Genomic DNA, 15388 nt, shown 5'->3' on the forward strand with positions numbered 1-15388 from the left:
GATATTGATTGACTAATGCACCAACTTGTGCTGTAGGTATAGGCTACATGTCTATCCTTAATTACAGCATGCAACGACCTTCATTTAATCTTCTTATCTCAATGGTCGCATGCACACATAAGTCTGCTACTTTTGGGCGTTAATTATACCCTGGTCAATGTGTAAATCTCTAAATGTACAGTGTTTCACGGACGTAGGGAGTAGGTTGAACACTTGAGCGTGAGCGTGTGTGTTGTGTCGTGTGCTGTGTGCCGCATGGGTGCGTGAGTGTTGCGTGCGTCCATGTGGAGTACGTGTGAGTGTTGCATGTTGCATGCATGCATGCATGCATGGGGCTTACTCCCTCCCATTGACATGTTCATATTTTTAACTTCCTCTGTTCCCTCCATATGGTGATACTCCCTCTGTTCCCAAATACTCCAGTACGGAGTAAAAGCCTCCCTCTGTTTCCAAATACGGAGTATTTGTCTTTCTATAGATTTCAACAAGTGACTAGGTACGGAGCAAAATGAGTGAAGTGAGCGTAGAGGCATAGGGATATTGTAGAAAGGTAATCCTCGCGATCCATCATTCCCCATCTCGGTCAGAGAGAACTATTCAACTAGTCTTCGCAGTGAAGTGACAATACACGCTGTAGCAGATGGGACACAAAATTAATAAGCTGAACCAACGTGTTGGTGTTACTAAATCAGACTTACCCAGTACTGCCATCATGTTTGCCAGTAGAGCATGCTTCCGCAAATATGCCTACGCACCTGTGTCCTCCATTAACTGACATATGGGCCCTCTTGTGGTAGACCCACATGTCATCGGTGTAACTATTTACACTCTGGAGGACGGTGCCTATATCCTGGTAGTAGTAGTAGAATTGAGATATAATGCACTTTCTTCCCTGTCTTCCACTCTTCTTCCTCCTCTCTTCTTCTTCCTCCTCTCTTCCCCATCGTCGGCCGCACACCATTTACCCCCGCTCACTGCTCGCCCGCCCGCGCCATCTTCCTTGGTAGCTCACGCGTACCATATCCCCCGCTCACTGCTCGGCCACACGAGGAGAAGCTTCTTCGCTCGCCCGCCCGAATCCACTTCCACGCTGGCTCGCAGGCACTGAAAACCCCAATGGCAAAACCAACTGACACACAGAGCTGCGATTGGAATTCCCTCCCCGATGTTCTCTTGGAGCAGATCTGTAGTCGTATGGACCTACTCAGCACCGTCCGTCTGGCCGCATGCTCGGTGTCTTTGTACTATCTACTCGTCTGCAACCGGCCGGCTCTTTTCAAGACACCCTGCTTCCTGATGCCCGATCCTCGCAGGTGGCCCAGACACCGACTTGACGATCCTACGGAGGTTGCCGTGGTGCCCCTTGACATGCTACCACTACCCGTCCACCTGTCCTTCATGCGCGGCCACTACTGGCCGGGCATGAAGGCCAACTGGATCGTCCTCATCCACCACACCGGTATTCCATGGCGTCTCATGGATATCTACACCCAGCGAGAGATCACCCGCCGACATCGAGCCTCGCGGCCCGCCGGACACTCCTGCCTACTACGCACGAGACGCGTCAAGCTTTTGGCTCAACCTCTGTTTGCATAAAGTTGTAATCTGCGAAGTGCCCACACCATCAGAAGACTACATGGATTACAAGCTCATTGCCTTGTTCAACATGGGATTAGTCTATCTGGAATCCGGTCGCCATACATGGTTATGGCTCATCATCAATCCTGTTGAGGCAACATTTCTGTCTGATGCTATAGTGCATGATGGCATCGTTTACGCGGTCGACGCACAGATTGGCTGCCTATACTGGTGGAATCTATCATCGTGTAATTGTTCTATCTCATCTCATTTTTACCTTATGAATACGACTGCCTGTTCATTTGTTACAAATTTAGAATGCATACCATGTCTATAACCACATCATTGCTATATGTTCCTCTCATTTCCTAGATTTTTATGACCACACATGTTATTGTTAGAGTTGATATGAGAACAATTGGCATCTAATGATTGTTAGAATACATATTATGAGCATAACATCATGATTGCTATATGTTACTCTCATTTACTAGATTTTTATAACAACGCATGTTATTGCTTAGAGTTGATATGAGAATAGTAGTAGTAAGTGCTATGGTAGAATATGAGTAGGCGCTGTCATAGCTGTTTTCCTCTCATTGTTACATGATGTTTGAACCATGACATGTTGCTAGAATATGAAAGCCATTGGCTTATTTTTTTAACTTGGGGTATGATTATGACCACGGCATTGCAATTCTCTGTCTATGATATGTGTCACTGTTATAATAATCTTAATTCCACACATACTCTGAACGTGATTGCTTATTTTTGTCCTTTTGGTCTCCAATTTGAATTGTTGCAGCAGACGCAAATGCGCTAGCCTTCATGATTTCAGGACCTGGAATCATACCAGCTGATGGGTGCTGGTTTATCGCTCGTTCAGCTGACGGCGGTCATTTGATGCTCATTCGCACATACCAAATTGACCAAACCATTACATCAAACCACATGCAGTACAATGCGTGGGGCGTTCGTGACATTGATGGCTATGGCTGCTTCGTGTTTGAAAAAGATCCCAGCTCCGTTGGGCCAGGTGTATTCAACTGGAGGCGGGTTTACAGCCTCGGAAACCACTCCTTGTTCCTCGGGCTCAATTATCCGATCATCCAACCAATCATCGATCATATCAACGGCGATGATTACTGTGCTATGCAACTTCCATTCGCGAGGGGGGGCTGTGTTTACACATCATACCATGGGTTTCATGAATCACCATATCCAGAGATTCGTCGACACAGCTTGTTGCCAGGTAATCTTCAGTGTGTGAAATGCATCAAGCTTCCATGCGATGGATGGCTTTTGCAAACCCGACATGCGGCGATGTGGTTCATGCCAACAACAAATATGCACAACTTGATTCGTGCTGATATCTAGACTGAGCCATGTATTCTGCTGCTGTAGCACGACCCTCTTTTGTTGGATATTATGTACTGTTGTTAGTTTGAAGCACTCCTCTGGTTTGAAGGATAGATACCTTCCTGGGATCAAGTGCATCCTAACTCACCTGCGTAGGATGTATTGATAATGATGATGGAGTTGCTGTGCAGAAGCCATATATATATATATACAGTTAGGCTTCAAGTGCGTACTTGTTAGTTAAACCTATGTATAAATTGTGACACTAAATACGACTAGTAAGTAGTACAGTAGCAGTACTAGTATACGTCGGTCAAATTATTCATCATGTCCACACATTGAATTGACGTGACAACACGCTGCGCGTGAGGTGACACAAGAATCCCGGCGGCGTGTTCGGGTATTCCGGACTTCAGATTTGGAGTACCACTTATCTGTCGAAATCTTTTTTTTGAAACGGAGGCAAAAGATTTGCCTCATCCATTAAATAAGAGGAGAATAGAGTTTAGAGTTTTTACAAGCGCCCTTGCAAAACGGCATGGCAATTACTCTCGTACAACTGTCGAAGAAGCGTGAGTTTTTACTCTGTCGAAATCTTTCATCATTCACTTAAAACAGTCGATTGGTCATACATTGAGTATCATATAACTGGAATTACCGATGCAAGTCGAAGAAGGATTGACCGGTGCTGCCGGCTAGCGTCAAGTTCAATCCCATGGATCAGGAGCTGATCGAGCACCTTGAGGCCAAAGTGAGTGTTGACAGCGCGAGATTTCAGTCTCTCATCGATTTGTTCATACCAACCATCGACAGCGAGCACGACATATGCTACACCCAACCTGAGAAACTTCCAGGTAAGACACCGATCGGCCGTCTACTTGCACAAACATATTCCTTTATTTATAGCTCTATTTTCTTTTTAGACGCAGACCTGGTAAAACAATTACAATTTGACAGTTAATAAAAAGTGAAACAAGTGACTGCAACATGCCAAAGATGTTATGAAAATGCCAACTAGGTACACTAAAACCTGTATTCCACAATACTGCAGGTATCACACTGAGTGGCCTAAGGAAGCATTTCTTCCAGCGCAATTCCAGGGCGTTCAAAAGGGGCACATGGACGCGTCGCAAGATACAGTCGGAGTGCGGCACGCACGCGATGTGGCACAAGACCAGCAATACCTTGCCTGTGATGGTCAATGGCCGGCAGACGGGCAGCAAAAAAGGTTTTGGTGCTGCACACCAACAAGAATTTTGACCAGCAGAGGACCAACTGGGTGATGCACCAGTACCACATCGGGGACCTGGAGCAAGAGAAGGAGCGGGAGCTGGTCCTCTGCAAGATTTTCTACCAGACGAACACTAGGGCCAGGAGTAGTTTGGTATTGGTAGTTGTACTACCTTGTCGTCCGCAAGTTGGTATTGTTGTTAACGATCTTTTGGTATGAACTTGCATTTTCTTCCAACCATCATGCCGAGGTTCGACGTGGATATAAAGCTGAATCATTTGTTTCAAAACGGATTCTCTGGCACCTAATTTTTATTTGATGGGTAGCATAAGCACCCGCCGTTCGAATTCCCAGTTCTGCAGTTTTTTCGAAACAAGTGCATGCACTTATTATGACGATAAAAAACAATATCCGTGCTCTGTCCCAGTTATCAGTCTGTGCTTGCAGAATTCTCTCGTTTATTGAGCACGTATATTGTTTTTTCAGGTCGAGCAAGTTTCAACTGGGCTGTAGACTGATCAGGGTTGGTTTTGTTTTTAACAGGCCCAGCCCATGACGACAACGGGGCACAAAGATCCAGCAGGTATCTACTGGCCTCTGGCCCGCCAACATTAGTTATATTTTGTCTTACAACATCTACAGGCAATTTTGTTACTGAATCAAACACACAGCCCAGTTCTATTTTCCTCTTGAAACGCATGTCCTACATCCGTTTTCTAATCTCTACCTATAGTTTTACTAGTTCATATACACGTATCATTATATTGAAAACACATAAAATTCCCTTTTCATATTTACATCCTTATTTTTGTTGTTTTTCCCACCCAGCGCTGATTTTTTTACCACCGGTTTTCCCTTAAACCAACTGAATTGTCCCACGTCTTATTTGCTTACAAAAACAAAACGATTTTTTTGGCAAATCAATAAGTTCTTAATTTTTTTTGTCATTTCGGGATTACAACAGTTTGGAATCCACCAAAATATGCAAAATAAGGTCGAACTTTTTAACCGTGATCCTGGGTAGAAAATGGGCTGTAATAAATTACTTAAGAATTAGCAAATGGGCAAATTATAAAAAATAGCAAATGGGCTGCAAATTGTAAAAAATAGCAAATGGGCTTTATGTTGTCTGCCACAGATTTGGAGGGTGACTTGTGGGCCTACTAAGTTCATGCGTACACAAGGCTTCTTAAAAAAGAAACTTAGTCAACAATCGAATCTACCAGTGTCAGACCGTTAGATGTCAATCTAACGGCAATCGTGCTTCTTCAGTCTCTGATCTTCCTGCCCCAGCCGCCCAAACCAGCACCGTCGAAACCGCCTGCTCCGGCCTCCCATGGCCGGCAGTGCTGCTGGGCAGGCCTCACAGCCCCATCATACTCGCATCCTTGGCCTGTCTATCCCTCTACTCACCCACACCTCCTGTTATTTTCCGGCGACGGCAGCCGAACCAGTCAACCCTCGTACTCTCCACCGCGTGGGCAGCCACTGCCGTGTCTTCGCCGGCTCCCTGTCGTTCCCTTCGTAGGCCTCGCCATCGTCCACTGCCCTGGTGCTCTCGACGCGGCGTGGTCAACGATGTCCATCCAACGACCGTAGTGCTTCTTCAACCTCTGGTCTTCTTGCCCCAGCCGCCCAAAGCAGCGCCGGTCGTGCCACATGCTCCTTCTTCCCGTGGCCTGCTCTGCTGCCGCGGAGGCCTCACCGTCCCCATACTACTCCCACCGCTGGCCAGGCCATCCCTCCACTCACCCACTCCCCCTGTTATTCTGCGGTGACGGCAGCCTCACACCGCAGTCGAACCAGTGAACCCTCGTACTCCTCTTCGCGTGGGCATCCACTGCCGCATCTTCCCCGGCTCCGTGTCGTCCCCTTCCTAGGCCTCGCCGTCGTCCACCGCCCTGGTGCTCTCGGCGTGGCGTGGTCAATGTGGTCAATGACCAACTTCCATCAGAAGAGTACTGTATGTGGAGAGGCTGGCAGCTGGGTCCACGACAGCCGCAAGGAAGTGCCTCCTTATTACGCGCAAAATAATTATTCCTCCACCTGACAGCAGGGACCCACCGGATGGGCCACCAGTATTTCACGGAAAAAACGTTTCCCCCCTGACTGTTGTGACCCACTGGACGGGCCACCATATTTCGCGAAAAAACGTTTGCCCCTGACTGCTGGGACCCACCGGACGGACCACCGTATTTCATGAAAAAAATGTTCCCCCCGCTGTCAGCTCGGACCCACCGGAAGTGCCTCCTTATTACGCACATAAAAATGAATACTCCCCCTGCTAGCTGGGACCCACCATGGTGGGAGGCTGACTTGTGGGCCTACTAAGTTGACGGGGATAGAGGGCTTTGTCAACTTAGTCAATATGAACGATTCTAGCTCCATTGACCGTACGATGTCCATCCAACGACCGTCTTGCTTCTTCAATCTCTGCTCTTCCTGCTCCAGCCGCTCAAACAAGCGCCGGCGGGACTGCCTGCTCCCTCCTCCCCGCGGCCAGCTGTGCTGCCGTGCAAGCCTCACCGCCCCATCGTACTCCCATCGCTGGCCTAGCCATCCCTCTACTCACCCACACGGCCACACCTGCTGTTATTCTCCGGCGAGGGCAGACGAACCAGTAAACCCTCGTACAGTCGTACTCCCCTCCGCGTGGGAAACAACTGCCGAGTCTTCCCTGCCTCCTGTCACTCCCTTCCTAGGCCTCGCCGTCGTCCACCGCCCTAGTGCTCTCGGCGCGGCGTGGTCAACATGGTCAAGGAACGGCTTCCATCGGACGTGGACTGTACGTGGAGAGGCTGACAACTGGGTCCACGGCCGCAGCAAGGAAGTGCCTCGTTATTACGCACAAAATAATTATTCCTCCACCTGACATCTGGGACCCACCGGAAGGGCCTCTGTATTTCGTGAAAAAACGTGCCCCCAGCTGACATGTCGGACCCACCAGCTATCTTCGCACGCAAGGAAGTGCCTCCTTATTACACAAAAAAATGAATACCCCCCTGCCAGCTGGAACCCAGCATAGTGGGAGGCTGACTTGTGGGCCTACCAAGTTGACGGGGACGGAGGGCTTTGTCAACTTAGTCAATATGAACGATTCTAGCTCCTGTTACCGTACGATGTTCATCCAACGGTCGTAGTGCTTCTTCAACCTCTAGTCTTCTTGCTCCAGCCGCCCAAACCAACGCCGGTCATGCCGCGTGCTCCTGCCTCCAATGGCTGGCTGTGATGCCGCGGAGGCCTCACCGCCCCCTACTACTCCCACCGCTGTCCAGGCCATCCCTCTACTCACCCACACCCCCTGTTATTCTGCGGCTCCAAGTCGTTCCCTTCCTAGGCCTCGCCGTCGTCCACCGCCGTGGTGCTCTCGGCGCGGCATGGTCAACGTGGTCAAGGAACGACTTCCATCGGACGTGGACTGTACGTGGAGAGGCTGACAGCTGGGTCCATGGCCGCCGCAAGGAAGTGCCTCCTTATTACGCGCAAAATAATGATTCCTCCACCTGACAGCGGGGACCCACCGGACGGGCCACCGTATTTCATGAAAAAAACGATTCGCCCTGCTGACAGCTGGGACCCACCAGCTACATCTTCGCACGCAAGGAAGTGCGTCCGGGCAAAAAAAATGATTCGCCCCCCTGACTGTTGGGACCCACCAACTACATCTTCGCACGCAAGGAAGTGCCTGACAGTCGGGACCCACCTGGTCGAAGCGTACGTAGCGTTGTCATTCTGGTCGCGAACATGTACGTACATACTAGTCGATGTAGAGGCGCGCACGTGTCGTAGATGTAGAGGCGCGCACGTGTCGTAGTAGAGGCACGCACGTAGCATGTACACGTACGTACAGCGGCGAGGGTGCAAGAAAGAAAATACGGCCATGTACGTACATACGGGCAGGGTCTCTAACGCCTATCGTGCATACGTACATGGCTGGGTTGGAACAGAGAAACAACGTCGTTGTCGTGTTCACGGGGAGCCAACCGGCTGGGTCGGAACGGAATGCGTGGTCGTGTTCATCGGGAGGGCTTGGATGGAACAGGCGATGGAAACGAGACCTGGCGTACCACACAACGGAGGAAACGGCCTTGTGTTCGACCGGCCACGTTCGAAATGGGGTCCTGTTGATCGGGAGGGGTCTGGCGTACCGTAAAACGGAGGAAACGGACCTCCTACGGTCGAGACGGGGGTCCTGTTGATCGGGAGGGGTGTGGCGTACCGCAAAACGGACGAAACGGACTTGTTTTGGAGCGCTACGGTCGAAACGGAGGGGGGGGGGAGGGGTGTGGCGTACCGCAAAATGGGACTCCACGGGATACTGTTCATCTCCACCGTCGACCTCCTCCAGCCTCCACGGGCTACCGTCGACCTCCTCCAGCCTCCACGGGCTCCTGTTTATCCAGCCTCCACCGCGCGCTACTCCACCGGCTACTGTTCAACCACCCCTCCACGGACACCCCTCCATCGTCTACTGTTCATCCAGCCCTACACACAACGGGGTCCTGTTCAACCACCCCTCCACGGCCACCCCTCCACCGTCTACTGTTCATCCAGCCCTCCACACCACGGGTTCCTGTTCATCCAGAGGCAACGCCACCGCTCACTGTTCATCCAAACCCCTCGCAACACTCATTGTTCATCCAATCGATCGGCTTCAGTTAGCAGCAGTAGCGAAGGAATCGCTCCATCGGGTTCAGTTAACAGCCATCGATCGATCCCTCGGGTTCAGTAACGCGTAGCCTGCAGTGCAATCACTCGGGTTCAGTTAGAGCCCAACGCCTTGCTCGGCTTCAGTTAGAGCCAACGCCTCGCACACACGCGCGTACGTACGAGAGAAACGCGCATCACTACGCCCCCGACCTCCCACCGTAACCGGCAACTACCCGAAATTTTCCTCCCACTCGCTTCTACCATGGTTTTTTCCGTCATGGACGGGCCAAAGAATGTCATGCAGTTGCGTCTCCGGCCCGCTCAGGACGAAAAGCCCATTTTCTGTCTTGATTTTTTCATAGAAGTAGGAGCCCACCACATCTATGATGATACCGGGTTTTATCACAATTATCGTCATAGAAGTGTCATATGTATGACAGAATTTTTTTTCGTTCGGCCCAAAATGTCATGGGTGTGTCTTTTTTTGTAGTGCTTCTCCCTGTGCTTTTATCCTCTCTAATACTGCGCTGGACAACTCCATTCTCTGATGGCTAGACAACCGATGCTTGTCAGACGTCCGGTCCGTCTTTTCTGACTAGATGTCCGGTACCTGTCGGGCGTCCGACGTCTGCGCAGCTTAAGTGCCCTCCAACGGCCACTCTTACACTATGACTATAAATATCCTTCTTCCACCTCGTGTGATATTTGTCCAACACAGTGCAAAGATTCCAAGAACACCTTTCCCTCTTACTCTCTCTTGCTTTCACCAAATCCTAGATCCCAAGAGCATTTGTGAGGATTCTTGAGTGTCGTCCCTCTCTCCTCCTTTCAACCAAAGGAATTCATGATTTGAGCAAGTCTTGAGCAGTTCCATTAATCTTGTTACTCTTGGAGGTTGGACACTCCTAGGTGGTAGGAGTCTTTCGGTGAGGAATCAAACCATTGTGATTACGCCCGGAAAGTTTGTGAGGGTTTGCAGACCACCCCAAGGTCTACCACTAGTGGTTGAGAATCGCCTTCGTGGTGATATCTCAAAGAGAGAATAAGACGAACCTTCGTGGCGTTGGTGTGCCTTCGTGGTAACATCCACCTCTCTAAACGGTGACGTAGCTTCCCTCCAAGGAAGTGAACATCAGCATACATCCTTGTCTCTCGGAGTTGCGGTTATTCCTAACCCTAGCTCCTTACTTGTGGTTACTTGTCTCTTTATCTTTACTTGTTCCATATTGTGCTTGCCTAGTCATATTCTTGTATGACTTAGTCACCTTGCTTAGCTCATTGTATAATCTTTGCAATTTTTAGGCTTACCTTCATATTCCGCATTATTGCCTAAAATTGCTAAGTGATAATTAAAATTTGTAATTGTATCTATTCACCCCCCCTCTAGGGGTCCATCTCAATCCTTTCAACAAGTCATGCCAAAATTCAAGGAAAATTTCGCATGACCTTTGCTAAGAACATGACATATCGAGTGCCTGAAATTTGCGGGAATGGAAATGAATCAACATTCCGATAAAACATAGGCACTCGGATTTGTTCCCTGCAAAATGCATCCATGCATCCATCCATCTAACGAACATACATCCATTTACATATATATTATAAAAAACTAAACCTAAAACTAAATAGAGAGGTGAGGAGGTGCTCATGGTGGACGGGGCGGGACCAAATGGGAAAGGGGGACGCGGCACGAGAAAGCCTGCATATTCCATCGAGTGAAAAATTTACATCATCAAATCTCATATAACATTCTTTGATGAAGAAATGATAACGAAATTCACAATATAAGTGGCAACAACATTTTTATATTTTATTTGACACCTAAAAATTTCTACATTCAAAAAACCTATTCGACACCTAAAATTTTCTATTCTATTACTATTTTTTACTGAAAATTTTCTATTCTATTACTAGTTTTTATATTTTATTCCATTACTAGTTTTTATGTTTTACTGTTTCTTTACCCAAAACATTTCTATATTAAAAAAACCTATTTGATACCTAAAATTTTCTATTATATTACTAAAATTTCTATATTTTTCTATTTTTTTACTGGAAACATAGAGGAGAGAGGAGGAGGGAGGAGGGAGGAGAGAGGAGGAAGAGGATGGCAGCCGAAGGAGGGGGAGGATGGAGGAGGGAGGAGGGAGGTGGGATGAAGGAGGATGAAGGAGGGAGGGGATAGAGGAGGAGGAGGGAGGATGGCGGCCGGAGGAGGGAGGAGAGAGGAGGAGGAGGGAGGAGAGCAACTCTAAGGAGGAGGGAGGAGAGAAACTTTAAGGAGGAGGGATGTGAGCGACAGGTGGAGGAGGGAGGCTGCTTACCGAGGAAGGAGAAGGGCGGCGACGACAACGAGAGGAGAAAGAAGCATGAATGAGTGAGAGGGTCGTCGTTGGAGGAGGGATAAGGTTGCCACAACAGTAGATTGGGGAAGAAGACCCGCGCTATTGCTATGCCCATTACGTGTAGCGCTCTATCATGCACCAGCGCTACTGCTAAATGGGGCCGACCAGCTAGCCCTATGTACTAGTAGTGGAAGCGCTTGGTATAAGCCCTAGTTGTAATGCGGGTCTTATACCCAACACTGCCACTATGGCTCGACCCGGGGGTACTGTGGGGCCCACTTAGCAACAGCGTTGGGTGTATACACCCGCGCTACTACTAGACCTATAGCGTGGTGTTTTGACCCACGCTACTACTACTTAATGACAGTGTGGGTCACTTACCCAGCGCTACTGCTAAGTATCTACCTATAAGGTATTTCCTTGTAGTGGTATATTGGCCAACATTCAAAATTTGGAACTATAACTCATACAAGTTCTAATAACCAGAGGAGATATAGTTTAATACATGACCTTAGATATGAAGCATTAAGTTGCATATAAACATTAGTCGAGAATATTTATGTGTGGATATGACTCACTAATAACCAAATATTCGCGACTAATATTGATTTCCCCATTTATACTTGGGCGAAGATCGGCGCAGATTTTCTGCGTGTGTGAAGGCGGTGGAGATAGGTTGTCCATTGTCCACACCTACCTTTTCCCAGCTATAAATACCTCGTCATACCAGGCATACCAGCACCCAACCACCAGACTATCTAGCGGGAATAGCAGGAAGACCCCCAATCTCCTCCAGCACTATCTGGCTCTAACCTTGAGGTACATGTTCCATTATTTGTTTTCCTGTCTTGTCTTATCATCAGGCTTCTTGTGATTTTAGTGTCCACGCTTTACATACAGGAGAATGTTAGAGGTGGATCTATACCAGTATAGGGTGGAAGTATGCATTTTAGTTTGATTTTTTAATCAATATCTTCGTTGTTGTTGTTAGCACCCATCTATATGCATTTATGTATAATTGTTGGCATGTTCATTGTTTATTTTCCATGTTGATGTTATCTAGGGGCTTTGATTCTTTTAGTCCTACATATCGTATAAAAAGGAATGATCATGGGAAACTTTACATGCATAGCACAATCGACCGTTCTCTATCATTGTTTTCATTTGAAATACACAATTTTGTTTCATTGTGTTATGCGATGTTCTCGATTAGTTAAGCTATGAGTTTAGTAATATATTAAGAATTTGTTAGTTGATTCTTTTCAAGAAAAACAATATGCTTGAAGTACTAATTTGGCATGCGTGGATCAAGAATAAAATATATTCATGTGTTTGTTATTTGTTTAGGTGATCATGGAGCTCAAGGCCAAAGGATCCGCCTCTATCAAGGCACTACTTGTAGAGGACATTCAAGTTTGTAGGTTGGTCCTCTCAACATTTCTGCTCAGACTTCACTGTGAGGTTACTCTAGCCATGAATGGGAAGGAAGCTGTTGATTTGTTCCTTGAGGGAAAAAAGTTTGACATTGTTTTGTTCGATAAGGATATGCCCGTCATGACTGGTCCAGAGGTAATTAATTCTATATCATCAAGTATTTGGCATGTATTTATATAAATATAATCCATTTATTTACAAAAGACAATATAATTTTTATATTGCTCGACAGGCAATTGTGAAGATCCGTGCTATGGGGGAAACTGATGTGAAGATTGTTGGGGTTTCTGCCGATAATCATGCCATGGAGGCGTTCATGAGTGCAGGTGCTAATTTATTTGTGCCCAAACCAATAAGGATGGAGGCCCTCAGTCCTATCATTCAGGATGTCATCAACAAGAAGATGCATGACATGGTCTAGCACCATTCATCTTGCTTAAGTGATGGAGGAAATAATAATGTATAACCTTTTGATCTATGTTTGCTTCAATCTCCTTGTGTTGCTTGTTCAATTGTATCATTTGATTTGAGAAGTTCATGTTAATGGAAAGACATCATTGTCCATAATAATAAGGTACTTATGATATATTAGATCGATATAATCTACAAGTCTTTCTATTTTTGGCCAAGGCTTCTCACTAACTCAAGATTCATGTTGTGAGTCGTGTACTCTTTTGAGAGGAAATTACTCGGCTATCAATATTTTGTAACTGTTATATGGTCCGGATTACCAGTAAATGGTCAGTGTGGTGTATCCAATTAGTGTCCACTATTATTAATCCATCACTGATCCTTTATATAAAACTATTGGTATACACCCCCATAACTCTGCCATGTCCATGTAAGTTAAATTAACTTTCCATGCACCCATCCATCTGCTTGAGAAAGGTTTCACTACTAGTGAATCTATGGATTGCATCAAGGTTCAAAGACCCCTTATTCGAAATCTTAGCATTTATGGCATTAGCACATTTATTTCCCGACCTTTCTCCTCTTGTAACATCAACAAGCACAAACGTTGGCATTTGGCTCTAGCCCCACCATTCAGCCTCCCTGGTGTCGGTGAGTTATACACTTCAAATCTTACAATCTACTATGAGGTTTTTAAGGAAGCACTAGTAGAAAAAGGGGCAAATCTGAGACACATTAGTGCCGGTTTGATTTTGAGCCGGCACTAATGTGTCCATTAGTGCCGGTTCCAACGGCTAGCCGGCCGCTCTCATTAGTACCGGTTCATGGCGAACCTTTAGCACCGGTTCGTGCCACGAACCGGTACTAAAGAGAGTGGTGGCAGGATGTTGTCAGGCTGGGGCCCCTCCAGCACCTTTAGTACCGGTTCATGGCACGAACCGGTACTAAAGGTCGTACTTAAACTCTTTATCCACCCGAGCTCGCTCTATTCTTCCCCTTTCCCCTCACTTCCTCTGTTCTTCCCCTCTCTTCCTCGAGCTCATCATAAATTTTGCCCAAAATTTATCAAGATTTGAAGGCCCCCATCCATTCAAATGATCACAAAGGTTAGCAACTTTGTCCTTTCATCTCTCATTGCTAGATTAGCTCTTGCAATGCTTTGTATAGTGATTAATTTGTGAGTTTAGTAATTTGGGAGGAATTATATGTGCTAGCATTTGATTTATATGCAATTTGAGGTCAAAAATAACACTTAGTTTGCATATGTAGGTGTGGTTTACTTAGTGCCTTCTAAATCTCCGTCGTAACTACCGTCGATCGCCCGCACCGTCCCGTCGCCGCTACCACCTTATGGTGAGTCTCTTGTTCATGAATGTTTTACATTACCAAATTGATGTTTGTGTGATTTGGATATACAGTTACTCCTATAATTATCTTACCCGTATGTTATTTGTTATACATAGTGCCATGGTTTTGATATCCGTCCCCGTCAGCGCTCGTCCTTGTTATGATTTGGATGTGGTATATTCTCTTTTAAAACTAGTTGTTGCATTTCGTGTTCATGACAAATTATGCCCATCAAGTTGACATAGATATTTTTATCTAGGAGGTATGTGAACCGGAAATTCCAACCGACCCTATTGTCGAGAGGTTAAATTTAGTTGAAAGAGAAAACGAGTATTTGAAAGAAAAATTAAAAAGAATTGAGGGGGAGAAGATGGAATTGGAGTTGCATGTTGCCGATGTCGTCGATGATCACAAGATTAAGATGGAGAAAATGAGGTTGAAGATTTGAAAGATTAGAAAATATGCCATTGATAGTGTGGCTTGGTATCATTATGCTGTTGGATCAATTGTTACCTTAGTTGTGATCTTGATCGCATTTGTTATTGCATTTAAATTCTTTAGCTAGAGAGTTATTTTGTATGTTGCATTTAATTAAGTGTTGTATATGAACTTTATGTATGAACTCTATGTATGAACTTTATGTATGAACTTGTATTAATTTGGTCTATTCGGTGTTGTGTAATGAAGATGAGCCGACAATGGATGTATGATGACCGATGCTCTCCCGAGTTCATTAATGGCGTGCATACTTTTCTGCTTGCCGCTGAGGCAAACAAGCGGGCGGATGGTTTTATGCCTTGTCCATGTGCTGGCTGTAAGAATGGTCACAATTACTCTACGTCAAGAACCATTCACGTCCACCTATTTGAGTCCGGTTTCATGCCCCACTATAATGTTTGGACCAAGCACGGAGAAATAGGGGTTATGATGGAAGACAATGAAGAAGAAGAGGACGACGGCATCTATCTGGCCATGGGTTCCCTGAATACGATGATACAACAATGGGGGAAGAAGCTGAGCCGGCAATGCGGGA

The 15388-nt window shown here is 46.6% G+C and overlaps 1 protein-coding gene across 1 annotated transcript; it reads left to right on the forward strand.

The window, feature by feature from the left end:
• The first annotated feature begins 11874 nt into the window (after positions 1 to 11874).
• Positions 11875 to 13166, forward strand: LOC119367107 (two-component response regulator ORR42-like). Its single transcript, XM_037632721.1, has 3 exons — positions 11875 to 11982; positions 12511 to 12732; positions 12830 to 13166. The coding sequence occupies exons 2-3, from the start codon at positions 12517 to 12519 to the stop codon at positions 13016 to 13018; spliced, it is 405 nt and encodes a 134-aa protein (XP_037488618.1). The 5' UTR covers positions 11875 to 11982; positions 12511 to 12516; the 3' UTR covers positions 13019 to 13166.
• The last annotated feature ends 2222 nt before the right edge of the window (positions 13167 to 15388 follow it).

The sequence above is a fragment of the Triticum dicoccoides genome, chromosome 2B (assembly GCF_002162155.2).
Source record: "Triticum dicoccoides isolate Atlit2015 ecotype Zavitan chromosome 2B, WEW_v2.0, whole genome shotgun sequence".
NCBI classification, from domain to species: Eukaryota; Viridiplantae; Streptophyta; class Magnoliopsida; order Poales; family Poaceae; genus Triticum; species Triticum dicoccoides.